The sequence below is a fragment of the Pecten maximus genome, chromosome 10 (genome assembly GCF_902652985.1).
Source record: "Pecten maximus chromosome 10, xPecMax1.1, whole genome shotgun sequence".
NCBI classification, from domain to species: Eukaryota; Metazoa; Mollusca; class Bivalvia; order Pectinida; family Pectinidae; genus Pecten; species Pecten maximus.
The window spans coordinates 1,776,325-1,788,920 of NC_047024.1; the positions used below are offsets into that span (position 1 = coordinate 1,776,325).

Sequence of the window (12,596 nt, forward strand, 5' to 3'; positions counted from 1 at the left end):
TTATCCTCATCATATATCTTAACCTCCTCACACATCTTAACCTCCTCACATATCTTAACCTCATCACATATCTTATCCTCATCATATATCTTAACCTCATCACATATCTTAACCTCCTCACAAATCTTAACCTCCTCACACATCTTATCCTCATCATATATCTTAACCTCCTCACAAATCTTAACCTCATCACAAATCTTAACCTCCTCACACATCTTAACCCCATCACACATCTTAACCTCATCACACATCTTAACCTCATATATCTTAACCTCATCACACATCTTAACCTCATCACATTTCTTAACCACATCACACATCTTAACCTCATCACACATCTTAACCTCATCACACATCTTAACCTCATCACATATCTTAACCTCATCACACATCTTAACCTCATCACACATCTTAACCTCATCACACATCTTAACCCCATCACACATCTTAACCTCATCACACATCTTAACCTCATCATACATCTTAACCTACTCACACATCTTAACCTCCTCACACATCTTAACCTCCTCACACATCTTAACCTCATCACACATCTTAACCTCCTCACACATCTTAACCTCCTCACACATCTTAACCCCATCACACATCTTAACCTCATCACACATCTTAACCTCCTCACACATCTTAACCTCATCACACATCTTTACCTCATCATATATCTTAACCTCCTCACAAATCTTAACCTCATCACACATCTTAACCTCCTCATACACCTTAACCTCCTCACATATCTTAACCTCATCACACATCTTAACCTCATCACACATCTTAACCTCATCACACATCTTAACCTCCTCACACATCTTAACCTCTTCACACATCTTAACCTCATCATATATCTTAACATCATCACATATCTTAACCTCATCACACATCTTAACCTCATCACACATCTTAACCCCATATCTTAACCTCTTCACACATCTTACCTCTTCACACATCTTAACCTCTTCACACATCTTAACCTCATCACACATGTTAACTTCATCATATATCTTAGCCTCATTAGATACCTTAGACCATCAGTCACCTAGCTGTCTATAAGAAGTATCTCTGGGTTCAGTACCTGGAAAATCATTTTAATATAGATAATAAAAGAAAAATGGTCTTTACCCCTACTGCTCATCAATGTTGTCCCAATATTTCCCTGAAACAATTAACTGCTCTACAGAGCTCAACAGAGTGACCCTCAAGCGACAAGCTGAACAAGAAGGAAGGAAAGATGAAGATGATGACACTTTAGAAGACAATGATAGTTTGATGGGAGAGAATGTAATGGGGACGAGTAAGGATGAGAGAGCAGAGGAGGAACAGACACCTTATAGATCTGATGAAGCTACAGGTATAATTCTTTAAAGGGTTTCTATTTGCTCATCGTCCTGAACTTAAGTGAGCTTTTATTATGCTGTTTTGTAATGTCTGTCATCCGTTCATTCATCTGTCCATCTAGTCCATCACTTTTTTGTTCATTCATCTGTCCGTCTAGTGTGAGCTTTTTCAGAATAACAAAGAGACACATACAGGACTGTGATAATGGGCCAGCAATATGCTGGAAGGAAGTCAAATGTGTTGAAATCTTTGACATGTCATCATGCAATAACGAAGAGGCCAAAGGTCATGCTATTTTGACAAAATCATTTTGAGAGGAAGGCCTATTCAATTTGTTCATGACAAATGAATATCTTTCATGTTTTGTTAAAATCACAGGGTTCTTGCAAATGCGCTAAAATCTTCAAATAATTTGTTACACAATATAAAAAAATTCCAGGTAGATGATATTAGAATATGAAACAAATACCAATAAAAATAGTATGAATTTCACATCATTGACCAAAATCATTTTTGAAATTCATCAGCCCATAACTTCCAAATGAAAGCAGTTTAATGCTTATATTTACATTTAACAACGATTTTTAAAGACTATATATCCAGGAATTTTGCTCCTACGATGAATGAACAAATTATTTTCGTCAAAGACGGAACAGCCTTTTCAACAGCCATCTTTCGTTATCACCGACGTGACAATTATGACGTCACTTTAGTAATGACGTCATAATTAAGATTTGGAAGTTATGGACTCGTATCCTTCAAGTGAGCTTGGTAAAGTTATATATAGTGGGGCTGCAGTGTAAATGTAAATATGGTTATAACAGATCGAGATGGAACATTATCAGTCTGTTTACTCATGATATTTATATACATGTCAGTCCCACAGTCATCAAACTAACTGATATTTTACTACAGGAAATCAGGATTTGGAGGGCACAGCAAGGCTGGAGAAGATCTTACAGCAGAAACAGGCCAGTCAGCGTCAGATCGAGGAAAGACAACGGCAAGAGGTGAGAAGGTCATAGCACAGTCATACTGGGGTGAACAGGGTCATAGCTCAGCCAAACTGGGGTGAACAGGGTCATAGCTCAGCCATACTGGGGTGAACAGGTTCATAGCTCAGTCATACTGGGGTGGACAGGGTCATAGCTCAGCCATACTGGGGTGAACAGGGTCATAGCTCAGTCATACTGGGGTGAACAGGGTCATAGCTCAGTCATACTGGGGTGAACAGGGTCATAGCTCAGCCATACAAGGGTGAACAGGTTCATATCTCAGTCATACTGGGGTGAACAGGGTCATAGCTCAGCCATACTGGGGTGAACAGGTTCATAGCTCAGTCATACTGGGGTGAACAGGTTCATAGCTCAGTCATACTGGGGTGAACAGGTTCATAGCTCAGTCATACTGGGGTGAACAGGTTCATAGCTCAGTCATACTGGGGTGGACAGGGTCATAGCTCAGCCATACTGAGGTGAACAGGGTCATAGCTCAGCCATACTGGGGTGAACAGGTTCATAGCTCAGTCATACTGGGGTGGACAGGTTCATAGCTCAGTCATACTGGGGTGGACAGGTTCATAGCTCAGTCATACTGGGGTGAACAGGTTCATAGCACAGTCATACTGGGGTGAATAGGGTCATAGCTCAGTCATACTGGGGTGAACAGGGTCATAGCTCAGTCATACTGGGGTGAACAGGGTCAACTCAGTCATACTGGGGTGAACAAAGTCATAGCTCGGTCATACTGAGGAAAACAGGGTCATAGCTCAGTCATACTGGGGTGAACAGGGTCATAGTAGCTCAGTCATACTGGGGTGAACAGGGTCATAGCTCAGTCATACTGGGGTGAACAGGGTCAACTCAGTCATACTGGGGTGAACAAAGTCATAGCTCGGTCATACTGAGGAAAACAGGGTCATAGCTCAGTCATACTGGGGTGAACAGGGTCATAGCTCAGTCATACTGGGGTGAACAGGGTCATAGCTCGGTCATACTGGGGTGAACAGGGTCATAGCTCGGTCATACTGGGGCGAACAGGGTCATAGCTCGGTCATACTGGGGTGACAGGTTCATAGCTCAGTCATACTGGGGTGAATAGGGTCATAGCTCAGCCATACTGGGGTGAACAGGGTCATAGCTCAGTCATACTGGGGTGAACAGGGTCATAGCTCAGCCATACTGGGGTGACAGGTTCAAATGTAGGTATCTGATTTACTGTTAGAGTTGCCGTTCTTCATTGCAAATAAATCTTGTACATGTATATGTATATCAGTAATTAAGTGATATTCAGATAAAGTGATGCTGAAAGCTGACAATTGCTATAAAATTGTATATGATGTGGACAAATTGGAAAGAATAACAATAAAAACCAGTTCTGCAATACAGAAACTGTGTATTAAATAAATTAACACAAAAGCAAAAAGAAAAAAAGAAAAAAACTAACTTGGCCCTGGTTTCATCAATATATATTTTTCAAATCATGGAAAAACCTTTTTTCCATAGAAATTCATTACAGAATTTAAGAAATGAGGAAATTTCCATAAAGTCTGTAATGCCCCCGAATGGACAATTTGAAGTTGAGGAATATTGGTGAAACTGGTCCCTGGCTAATCACAATTTAACAACAAATTTGAAATCCTGATAAAATTATTTATGGTAAAAACTAAATTAAGTTGGCAAATCTTACAAAACTATAGCACTTGACAGTCTCTTCCTACCTGCATATTTTAAAGAATACACAGGAGTTTTGAATTAAAGGAGAAATGAGATTTTCACTAATCAAGTGATTAAGCTAATCAACTATTGAACAACTCCGTCCAAATGGTTAACAATTCTCCATGTATCCTAATACACTAGCTGTTAGATGGGGCTGAATTGTTTGCATGTTAAATGTGTGAGGCATGTTTGTTTGCAGAAATCATTGGTGTATTTAATTAGATGTGTCACAGTGATATCCTGACTAAGAAATTTTTTTCAAAAGAGATGAATATATTATAAAACATGAAAGGTGTGATGAGGAATAAAACGGCACAATTAGAATGTTATGTGGCTTATGACAAGGTGTATGAGACTAATCGGAGGAAGAGAAATGCTCTGGAACATAAATTATTAGAAGAAATTCGTCACCATAAGAAGAATTCTAAAAAAGATGAGCTCAAGCTCAGACTGCAAAGACAACAACAGGACGCGGCAGAGATGAAACGTGAAGGGGAGGTCTGCGCGCCGGTATTATTACACCAAACCCTCAATATTGTCACCAAACTCTCAATATTGTCACCATTTTGATGTTATGAATCCATGCATTACGTAGGAGTTTATTTGCATTCACTGTATGTTTTTAATCACCTGTACAACTTGAATATTTTTATGTAAGGTTTTTGTAGAATTTTCATTTTTTACTTCCACTTTTTTCACCCTTGATGTGTAGAGGTCATAGATGAATAATACTCCACAAATCATGGTTAAGATAGTACACATTTATATAATTAAGTCAACTTTGACCTTTAGCAACTTGTCAGTTACCTCTTGATGTTGGATGAAGAGTAACCAATGTCTCTATAAATAAATGACCTTGATGTGCTTTCAAAACCACAGAGGTCAAATATCAGTTTAAATATTAAATCTACTTCTATTTGATAATTGAGACTGGCCCAGGACCTTGAAACGTGCACCAGTATCATGATGGGATGAAAGGATACCAAAGCTGTTAAGTTCATTCAAATAGATGACATTGGCCCACTTTCAAGGTCACCAGGGGCAAATATGTTGAAACCTTTAAAACTTACAGCTTAATTGTCCTTTTTTTACATGTGCAGGGTCAGATGCTTCTCAAAATACAATTGTATTATACTACATCAAACCTGGACAGGTTCCCAGTATTGTGTTCAGTTTTCACTCCTCCCTGTTTTGTGTGGTTTATGCTGTAACTTGTGATAATTACTTGTAAATGTTAGCTTGACGTTGTAGTGTACCTCCAAAGCATTTCATAGTCCATTTAACTCTTTTACACCTTCGTATTTAATCTCTCATTATACTGTCTAACCTCTATATAATGCCAAAATTTGACTTGGCATGATAACATACCAGCATCACATTGTCTCGAATCTATCAGAGATCAACCAATCACATCCCTCACCTTTGTATGTCTCACAATGAGATCAACCAATCACATCCCTCACCTTTGTATGTCTCACAATGAGATCAACCAATCACATCCCTCACCTTTGTATGTCTCACTCACGATGAGATCAACCAATCACATCCCTCACCTTTGTATGTCTCACTCACAATGAGATCAATCAATCACATCCCTCACCTTTGTATGTCTCACGATGAGATCAACCAATCACATCCCTCACCTTTGTATGTCTCACAATGAGACCACCAATCACATCCCTCACCTTTGTATGTCTCACTCACAATGAGACCACCAATCACATCCCTCACCTTTGTATGTCTCACTCACAATGAGACCAACCAATCACATCCCTCACCTTTGTATGTCTCACTCACAATGAGATCAACCAATCACATCTCTCACCTTTGTATGTCTCACAATGAGATCAACCAATCACATTCCTCTCCTTTGTATGTCTCACAATGAGATCAACCAATCACATCCCTCACCTTTGTATGTCTCACAATGAGATCAACCAATCACATCCTTCACCTTTGTATGTTTCACTCACAATGAGACCACCAATCACATCCCTCACCTTTGTATGTCTCACGATGAGATCAACCAATCACATCCTTCACCTTTGTATGTCTCACTCACAATGAGATCAACCAATCACATCTCTCACATTTGTATGTCTCACGATGAGATCAACCAATCACATCTCTCACCTTTGTATGTCTCACAATGAGACCAACCAATCACATCTCTCACCTTTGTATGTCTCACTCACAATGAGACCAACCAATCACATCTCTCACCTTTGTATGTCTCCCTCACGATGAGATTAACCAATCACATCCCTCACCTTTGCATGTCTTACTCACAATGGGACCAACCAATCACATCTCTCACCTTTTTATGTATTGTTTTGGACAGCTGTTAAAATGATTTTTATCAATTACAGTTTGATTTTGTTGATATAAGCTTCTGATAAATTCATTTTATAATTTTATAAAGTGAAACCTCCAAAGTGTGATTTTATTCATCAGAAATACAATTTGTGTTAGGGTGTTCCACATCATTTGGTTATAATAGCATGTACATATTAAGGTATAATAATCCAAAATACTGTGACATTGTTCTGTTTAATGTATATCATGCATGTGTTTCACCAATGTGTACCGTAACGTTTCAACCTATTACTCTGTATTGTTATGTAATGAATTACACAGTGGTGAAAATGTACAGCCTTCCCAACAATAGAAATACCCATTTAAACTGTGTTCCTTTAAATTAATGGTGTACACAGTACAAGTAACAGTTCGTCCGTCAACTGAGAGTCCCTCCCGCTCATTCTGATTGGTCACTTACCACATGTATTGGTGTAGTTGTTGACAGCAGCAGAGCCTCAAGTATACTTACTTTTACCTGTACATTTATATACATGTATATAATAAATACAGAGATCCATTATCCAAAACTTCAAAAGGCAGGAAGCGTGTAAATTCACGAGTAAAAATACCTTTGTATAATTTGCTTATGGCTCCAAAACAACAGATCTGTCCAAACAAATTAAAATATGTGTTTCCATTATGTTCGTCCTTTTTGTGTCACCAGCAACAGGCAACATATACATTATTGTAGGTATCACAATGTCGGCATTGGAATATGGTGACAGAGTCCACACAGAGGTTTCCACGCCATAACTTAAGTTCCCTTGGGCCGATCTACCTCAATCTTCATGCAGATCTTCCTTATCACAAGTGCTTGCTTGGGATTGCTTTTCAGGTCCGAAGGTCAAAGGTCAAGGTCACCTGTTACTGAAAATTATAAAGTTGTTTCCATGCTACAACTCCAGTTCTCTCGGGCGATTTAAAATAAAACTTTTTATAGAAAATCTGTTTCCATGCGATAAATCTTGTAAACCCTTGTATACAACCGTGTTCATGATTTGTTAAGTTTGCTGAGGTATCAAATATTTTGTATAAAGCATATTGGTATTATTCCATACTATAAGTAATGTAAGGGTGGATGTTTCCTCGACCATGAATAATTCATTGAAACAGATCATTAGGCATTGACACAAAACTATCTAACAAAAACAAAATGTATAGCCACATAACCGTTGGCTGTTTGTGATAGCATTAAAATATTACTGACATGTAATTGGAGATGACCATCGTTTCAGCTAGGATTTCATTCAGTTGACAATGGTGTAGGTTTCTCTCGTTTGGGAGTTATAACACCAGTCAGAAGTACGCATCTGCTATATCATGATCGAAACCACACATAAACGATAAATAAATACATTAAAATGAAAAAGGAAACTCTAATTAATTATTATTCAAAAATGTAATAAAAACACATTGTAAAACTAAAAGCTTCCCCAGAAGTGCATGCAATGTTTTGGTTGGGAATCGATAACATATAAAAGCTGATATGCAGTGTAAACACATACGAGTTTGGTTAGCTTGATTGGTACAAATACAGATTTGTTTTCTAATTCTTCAAAATGAAATATAGCAATGACATTAATATACAAATTTTCAGCATTGTATAAACATGAATATGCATGTATCTGCCGTTTGGAATCAATGTTGACCAAATATCTAAAATAAAACTAATAAATATTTGTATTGCGTAAACCTGGATAGCTAATCAGCCATTAATAAGAACCAGAAGATGTAACCTATTAGTTCAACACAAACAGTACTTTAGGAGGTTTTGGAAACATAACTAGAAGGGACAGACTGCAAGGGATATTCAACATAACCACAGTTTTCAAATTAACAGTGTTGTAACATCTGTGTTTAATTCACTAAGATGAAGAGGGAAAACAATCAAGTCAGAACAAAACATTTGACTTATCAGATGTATTTAATGAACAAGTGGTTGACACATCTTCAGTTTTATTGCATCTGATGTATAAATCTCTGATTATTATTTAGTTCTCAGGGAAGAAGCAATTTAAATTTGAAGTTTGGTAAAATTAGAAACCTGTATTATTGAAATGATTCTGATTGTAACATTAAGTGGTAGTGGCTTCGTGGAAAGAACCCATGACGGGGTGCAATCTCCCTATAACTATATCAAAGGTACACAGTGATTGGTACAATGTATATCAATCAAACCCGGCAAAATTCCATTCAAAATGGAAGCCACCCTGTTTTCGCAGTCATACAATTCATTGTAATCACTTATCTTAATTGCAATCTGTGCAGTTGTACACAGGTAAATAGTTGAAACAATACGGTATATCATGTCTGCGCTTTCACCATTTTCATGCTCACACTCAAGACGACGCTTAAAATATGGAGACCATTATATGAGGCGGATTTGACCTCAGAAGAGAAAGTATGATTTGTTCATTTATGATACTGTAATGACTTTGTGTAGGATTTATACCGTTACAGATATAATCTCTGTCATCCTTAGGATTTATACTGTTACAGATATAATATATCATCCTTAGGATTTATACTGTTACAGATATAATCTCTGTCATCCTTAGGATTTATACTGTTACAGGTATAATCTCTATCATCCTTAGGATTTATACTCTTACAGATATATTATATATCATCCTTAGGATTTATACTGTTACAGATATAATCCCTGTCATCCTTAGGATTTATACTGTTACAGATATAATCCCTGTCATCCTTAAGATTTATACGGTTACAGATATAATATATCATCCTTAGGATTTATACCGTTACAGATATAATATATCATCCTTAGGATTTATACTGTTACAGGTATAATCTCTGTCATCCTTAGGATTTATACCGTTACAGATATAATCTCTGTCATCCTTAGGATTTATACCGTTACAGATATAATCTCTGTCATCCTTAGGATTTATACTGTTACAGATATAATCTCTGTCATCCTTAGGATTTATGCCGTTACAGATATAATCTCTGTCATCCTTAGGATTTATACCGTTACAGATATAATCTCTGTCATCCTTAGGATTTATACTGTTACAAATATAATCTCTGTCATCCTTAGGATTTATACCGTTACAGATATAATATATCATCCTTAGGATTTATACCGTTACAGATATAATCTCCGTCATCCTTAGGATTTATACCGTTACAGATATAATATATCATCCTTAGGATTTATACCGTTACAGATATAATCTCCGTCATCCTTAGGATTTATACCGTTACAGATATAATCTCTGTCATCCTTAGGATTTATACCGTTACAGATATAATCTCTGTCATCCTTAGGATTTGTACCGTTACAGATATAATATCTATCATCCTTAGGATTTATACTGTTACAGATATAATCTCTGTCATCCTTAGGATTTATACCGTTACAGATATAATCTCTATCATCCTTAGGATTTATACCGTTACAGATATAATCTCTGTCATCCTTAGGATTTATACTGTTACAGATATAATCTCTGTCATCCTTAGGATTTATACTGTTACAGGTATAATCTCTGTCATCCTTAGGATTTATACTGTTACAGATATAATCTCTGTCATCCTTAGGATTTATACTGTTACAGATATAATATATCATCCTTAGGATTTATACTGTTACAGGTATAATATATCATCCTTAGGATTTATACCGTTACAGATATAATCTCTGTCATCCTAAGGATTTATACCGTTACAGATATAATCTCTGTCATCCTTAGGATTTATACCGTTACAGATATAATCTCTGTCATCCTTAGGATTTATACTGTTACAGATATAATCTCTGTCATCCTTAGGATTTATACTGTTACAAATATAATCTCTATCATCCTTAGGATTTATACTGTTACAGATATAATCTCTGTCATCCTTAGGATTTATACTGTTACAGATATAATCTCTGTCATCCTTAGGATTATACTGTTACAGATATAATCTCTGTCATCCTTAGGATTTATACTGTTACAGATATAATATGTCATCCTTAGGATTTATACCGTTACAGATATAATCTCTGGCATCCTTAGGATTTATACCGTTACAGATATAATCTCTGTCATCCTTAGGATTTATATGTTACAGATATAATCTCTATCATCCTTAGGATTTATACTGTTACAGATATAATCTCTGTCATCCTTAGGATTTATACCGTTACAGATATAATATCTGTCATCCTTAGGATTTATACCGTTACAGATATAATCAGACTGTCATCCTTAGGATTTATACTGTTACAGATATAATCTCTGTCATCCTTAGGATTTATACTGTTACAGATATATTATCCGGCCGTCGTGGACTTTTCCATTTAAAAAACTTCATCTCAATAATCAAGAGGCCCAGAGACCTAATATTTGGCCTGTAGCATGCTTGGATGAAGAGCTACCAAGTCTGTTCAAATGAATGAAGGTCAAATTCATTCAAGGTCACAGGGATCAAATTGGCTAAAATCTTTAAACAACTTTTTCTCAATAACCAAGACTCCAAGGGAGTTGATATTGGGTCTGTAGCATGCTGGTGTGAAGGACTACCACGTTTGTTCAAATGAATGACCTTGACCTACATTCAAGGTCACAGCGGTCAAATAGGCTAAAGTCTTCAAACGTCTTTTTCTCAATAACTAAGAGTCCCAGGGAGTTAATATTAGGTCTGTAGCATGCTGGGGTGAAGGGCTACCAAGTTTGTTCAAATGAATGAAGTTGACTTACATTCAAGGTCACAGGAGGCAAATATGCTAAAGATTTTAAATGACTTCTTTTAAATAACCAAAAGGTCCAGAGACCTGTTGTAGAGCCTGTCGTATGCTGGGATGAAGAGCTTCCAAGTTTATTCAAATGAATGACCTTGACCTACATTCAAGGTCACAGGAGTCAAATATGCTAAGCTCTTTAAATGACTTCTTCTGAATAACCATTAGGCCCAGAGACCTGCTATTGGCCCAGTAGCATGCTGCGATGAAGGGCTACAATATTTGAGCAAATCAATGGCCTTGACCTACATTCAATGTCATAAGGGTAAAATAAACCATGATTTAAGAATATAATACATGTAAAAGACTCCTGAAATAACTGCAGGATCCATATATGAAAAGATCACTGCATTGCAGGTTGTTACTTTGCAGCAATTTTCCAAAAGCACCTTAATTCCTTAATATTACTGTAGGATTTTATTATAACTTACTTATAGATATTAAAAAATGTATATAAATGTAGAGCTCTCCATTGTTACCAGTACAGTTGTATACACCTTGCACTTACAGTCAGATATATTACGGGGAAGAGGAAGACCCCTGAGGAAGGCAGACCTCGGCCTGGTAGGACCCAGTCCAGGTTTTACCCCACCTAACAAGGTTGGTATTTACTGTGGTTTGAGGTTATGATTAATTTGATAGAAATGAATTTGTCTGATGGGTTGATACCTTTGATACTTGGACAAAACATGCTTTCATTTAGACCTTGACTTATAAATTAGATTTAACATTGTGACCTTGACCCATAAGTTAGATTTGACATTGTGATCTAGACCCATATGTTAAAATTAAAATTGTGACCTTGACCTTTATGTTAGATTCAATATTGTGACCTTGACCTATATGTTAGATTTAATATTGTGACCTTGACCTATATGTTAGATATAACATTGTGACCTTGACCTATATGTTAGATATAACATTGTGACCTTGGCCTATATGTTAGATTTAACATTGTGACCTTGATGTATATGTTTGGTTACAGAAGGAAAACCCTCCGTCATCACCAAACAGTTCAGAGCAGGAGGAAACGTAAGTATATGACATAACTACACTCGTACTATAAGTATAGCCTTCTGAAATATTCTTTCAAAACAAAATATCAAATGGCCCTTATTATCAAGTTCCAAAAATGTTGGCAACAATTTATAACAAAAGAGATCTTTGTGCGAAAGCTTTCAATAGGCCCCAAAGTGTAGATTATAATGTTTTTTTGTTGTTGTTTTTTTCTGGGAGGTGGAGTTTATTAAGATTGAGACATATTTAGGTAGGTGTCTTAAATTATTGTGGTCCTCACCTTACTCAGAAAACAACCTTATAACTGTATGATACCCTCTCTGTGACCAGGACTCCGAAAACAACCTAATTATAACTGTATGATACCCTCTCTGTGACCAGGACTCCGAAAACAGTCTAATTAT

General features: G+C 36.6%; 1 protein-coding gene across 1 annotated transcript in view; it reads left to right on the forward strand.

The window, feature by feature from the left end:
• LOC117335670 (harmonin-like) overlaps positions 1-12,596 on the forward strand; it is a gene marked incomplete at its 5' end in the record, with an annotated part of 40,781 nt that overhangs the window by 25,308 nt on the left and 2,877 nt on the right. Inside the window, 5 exon segments of the mRNA XM_033895824.1 lie at positions 1,193-1,363; positions 2,266-2,360; positions 4,413-4,577; positions 11,686-11,775; positions 12,161-12,207. Of these exon segments, the coding sequence (XP_033751715.1) occupies positions 1,193-1,363; positions 2,266-2,360; positions 4,413-4,577; positions 11,686-11,775; positions 12,161-12,207 (568 nt within the window).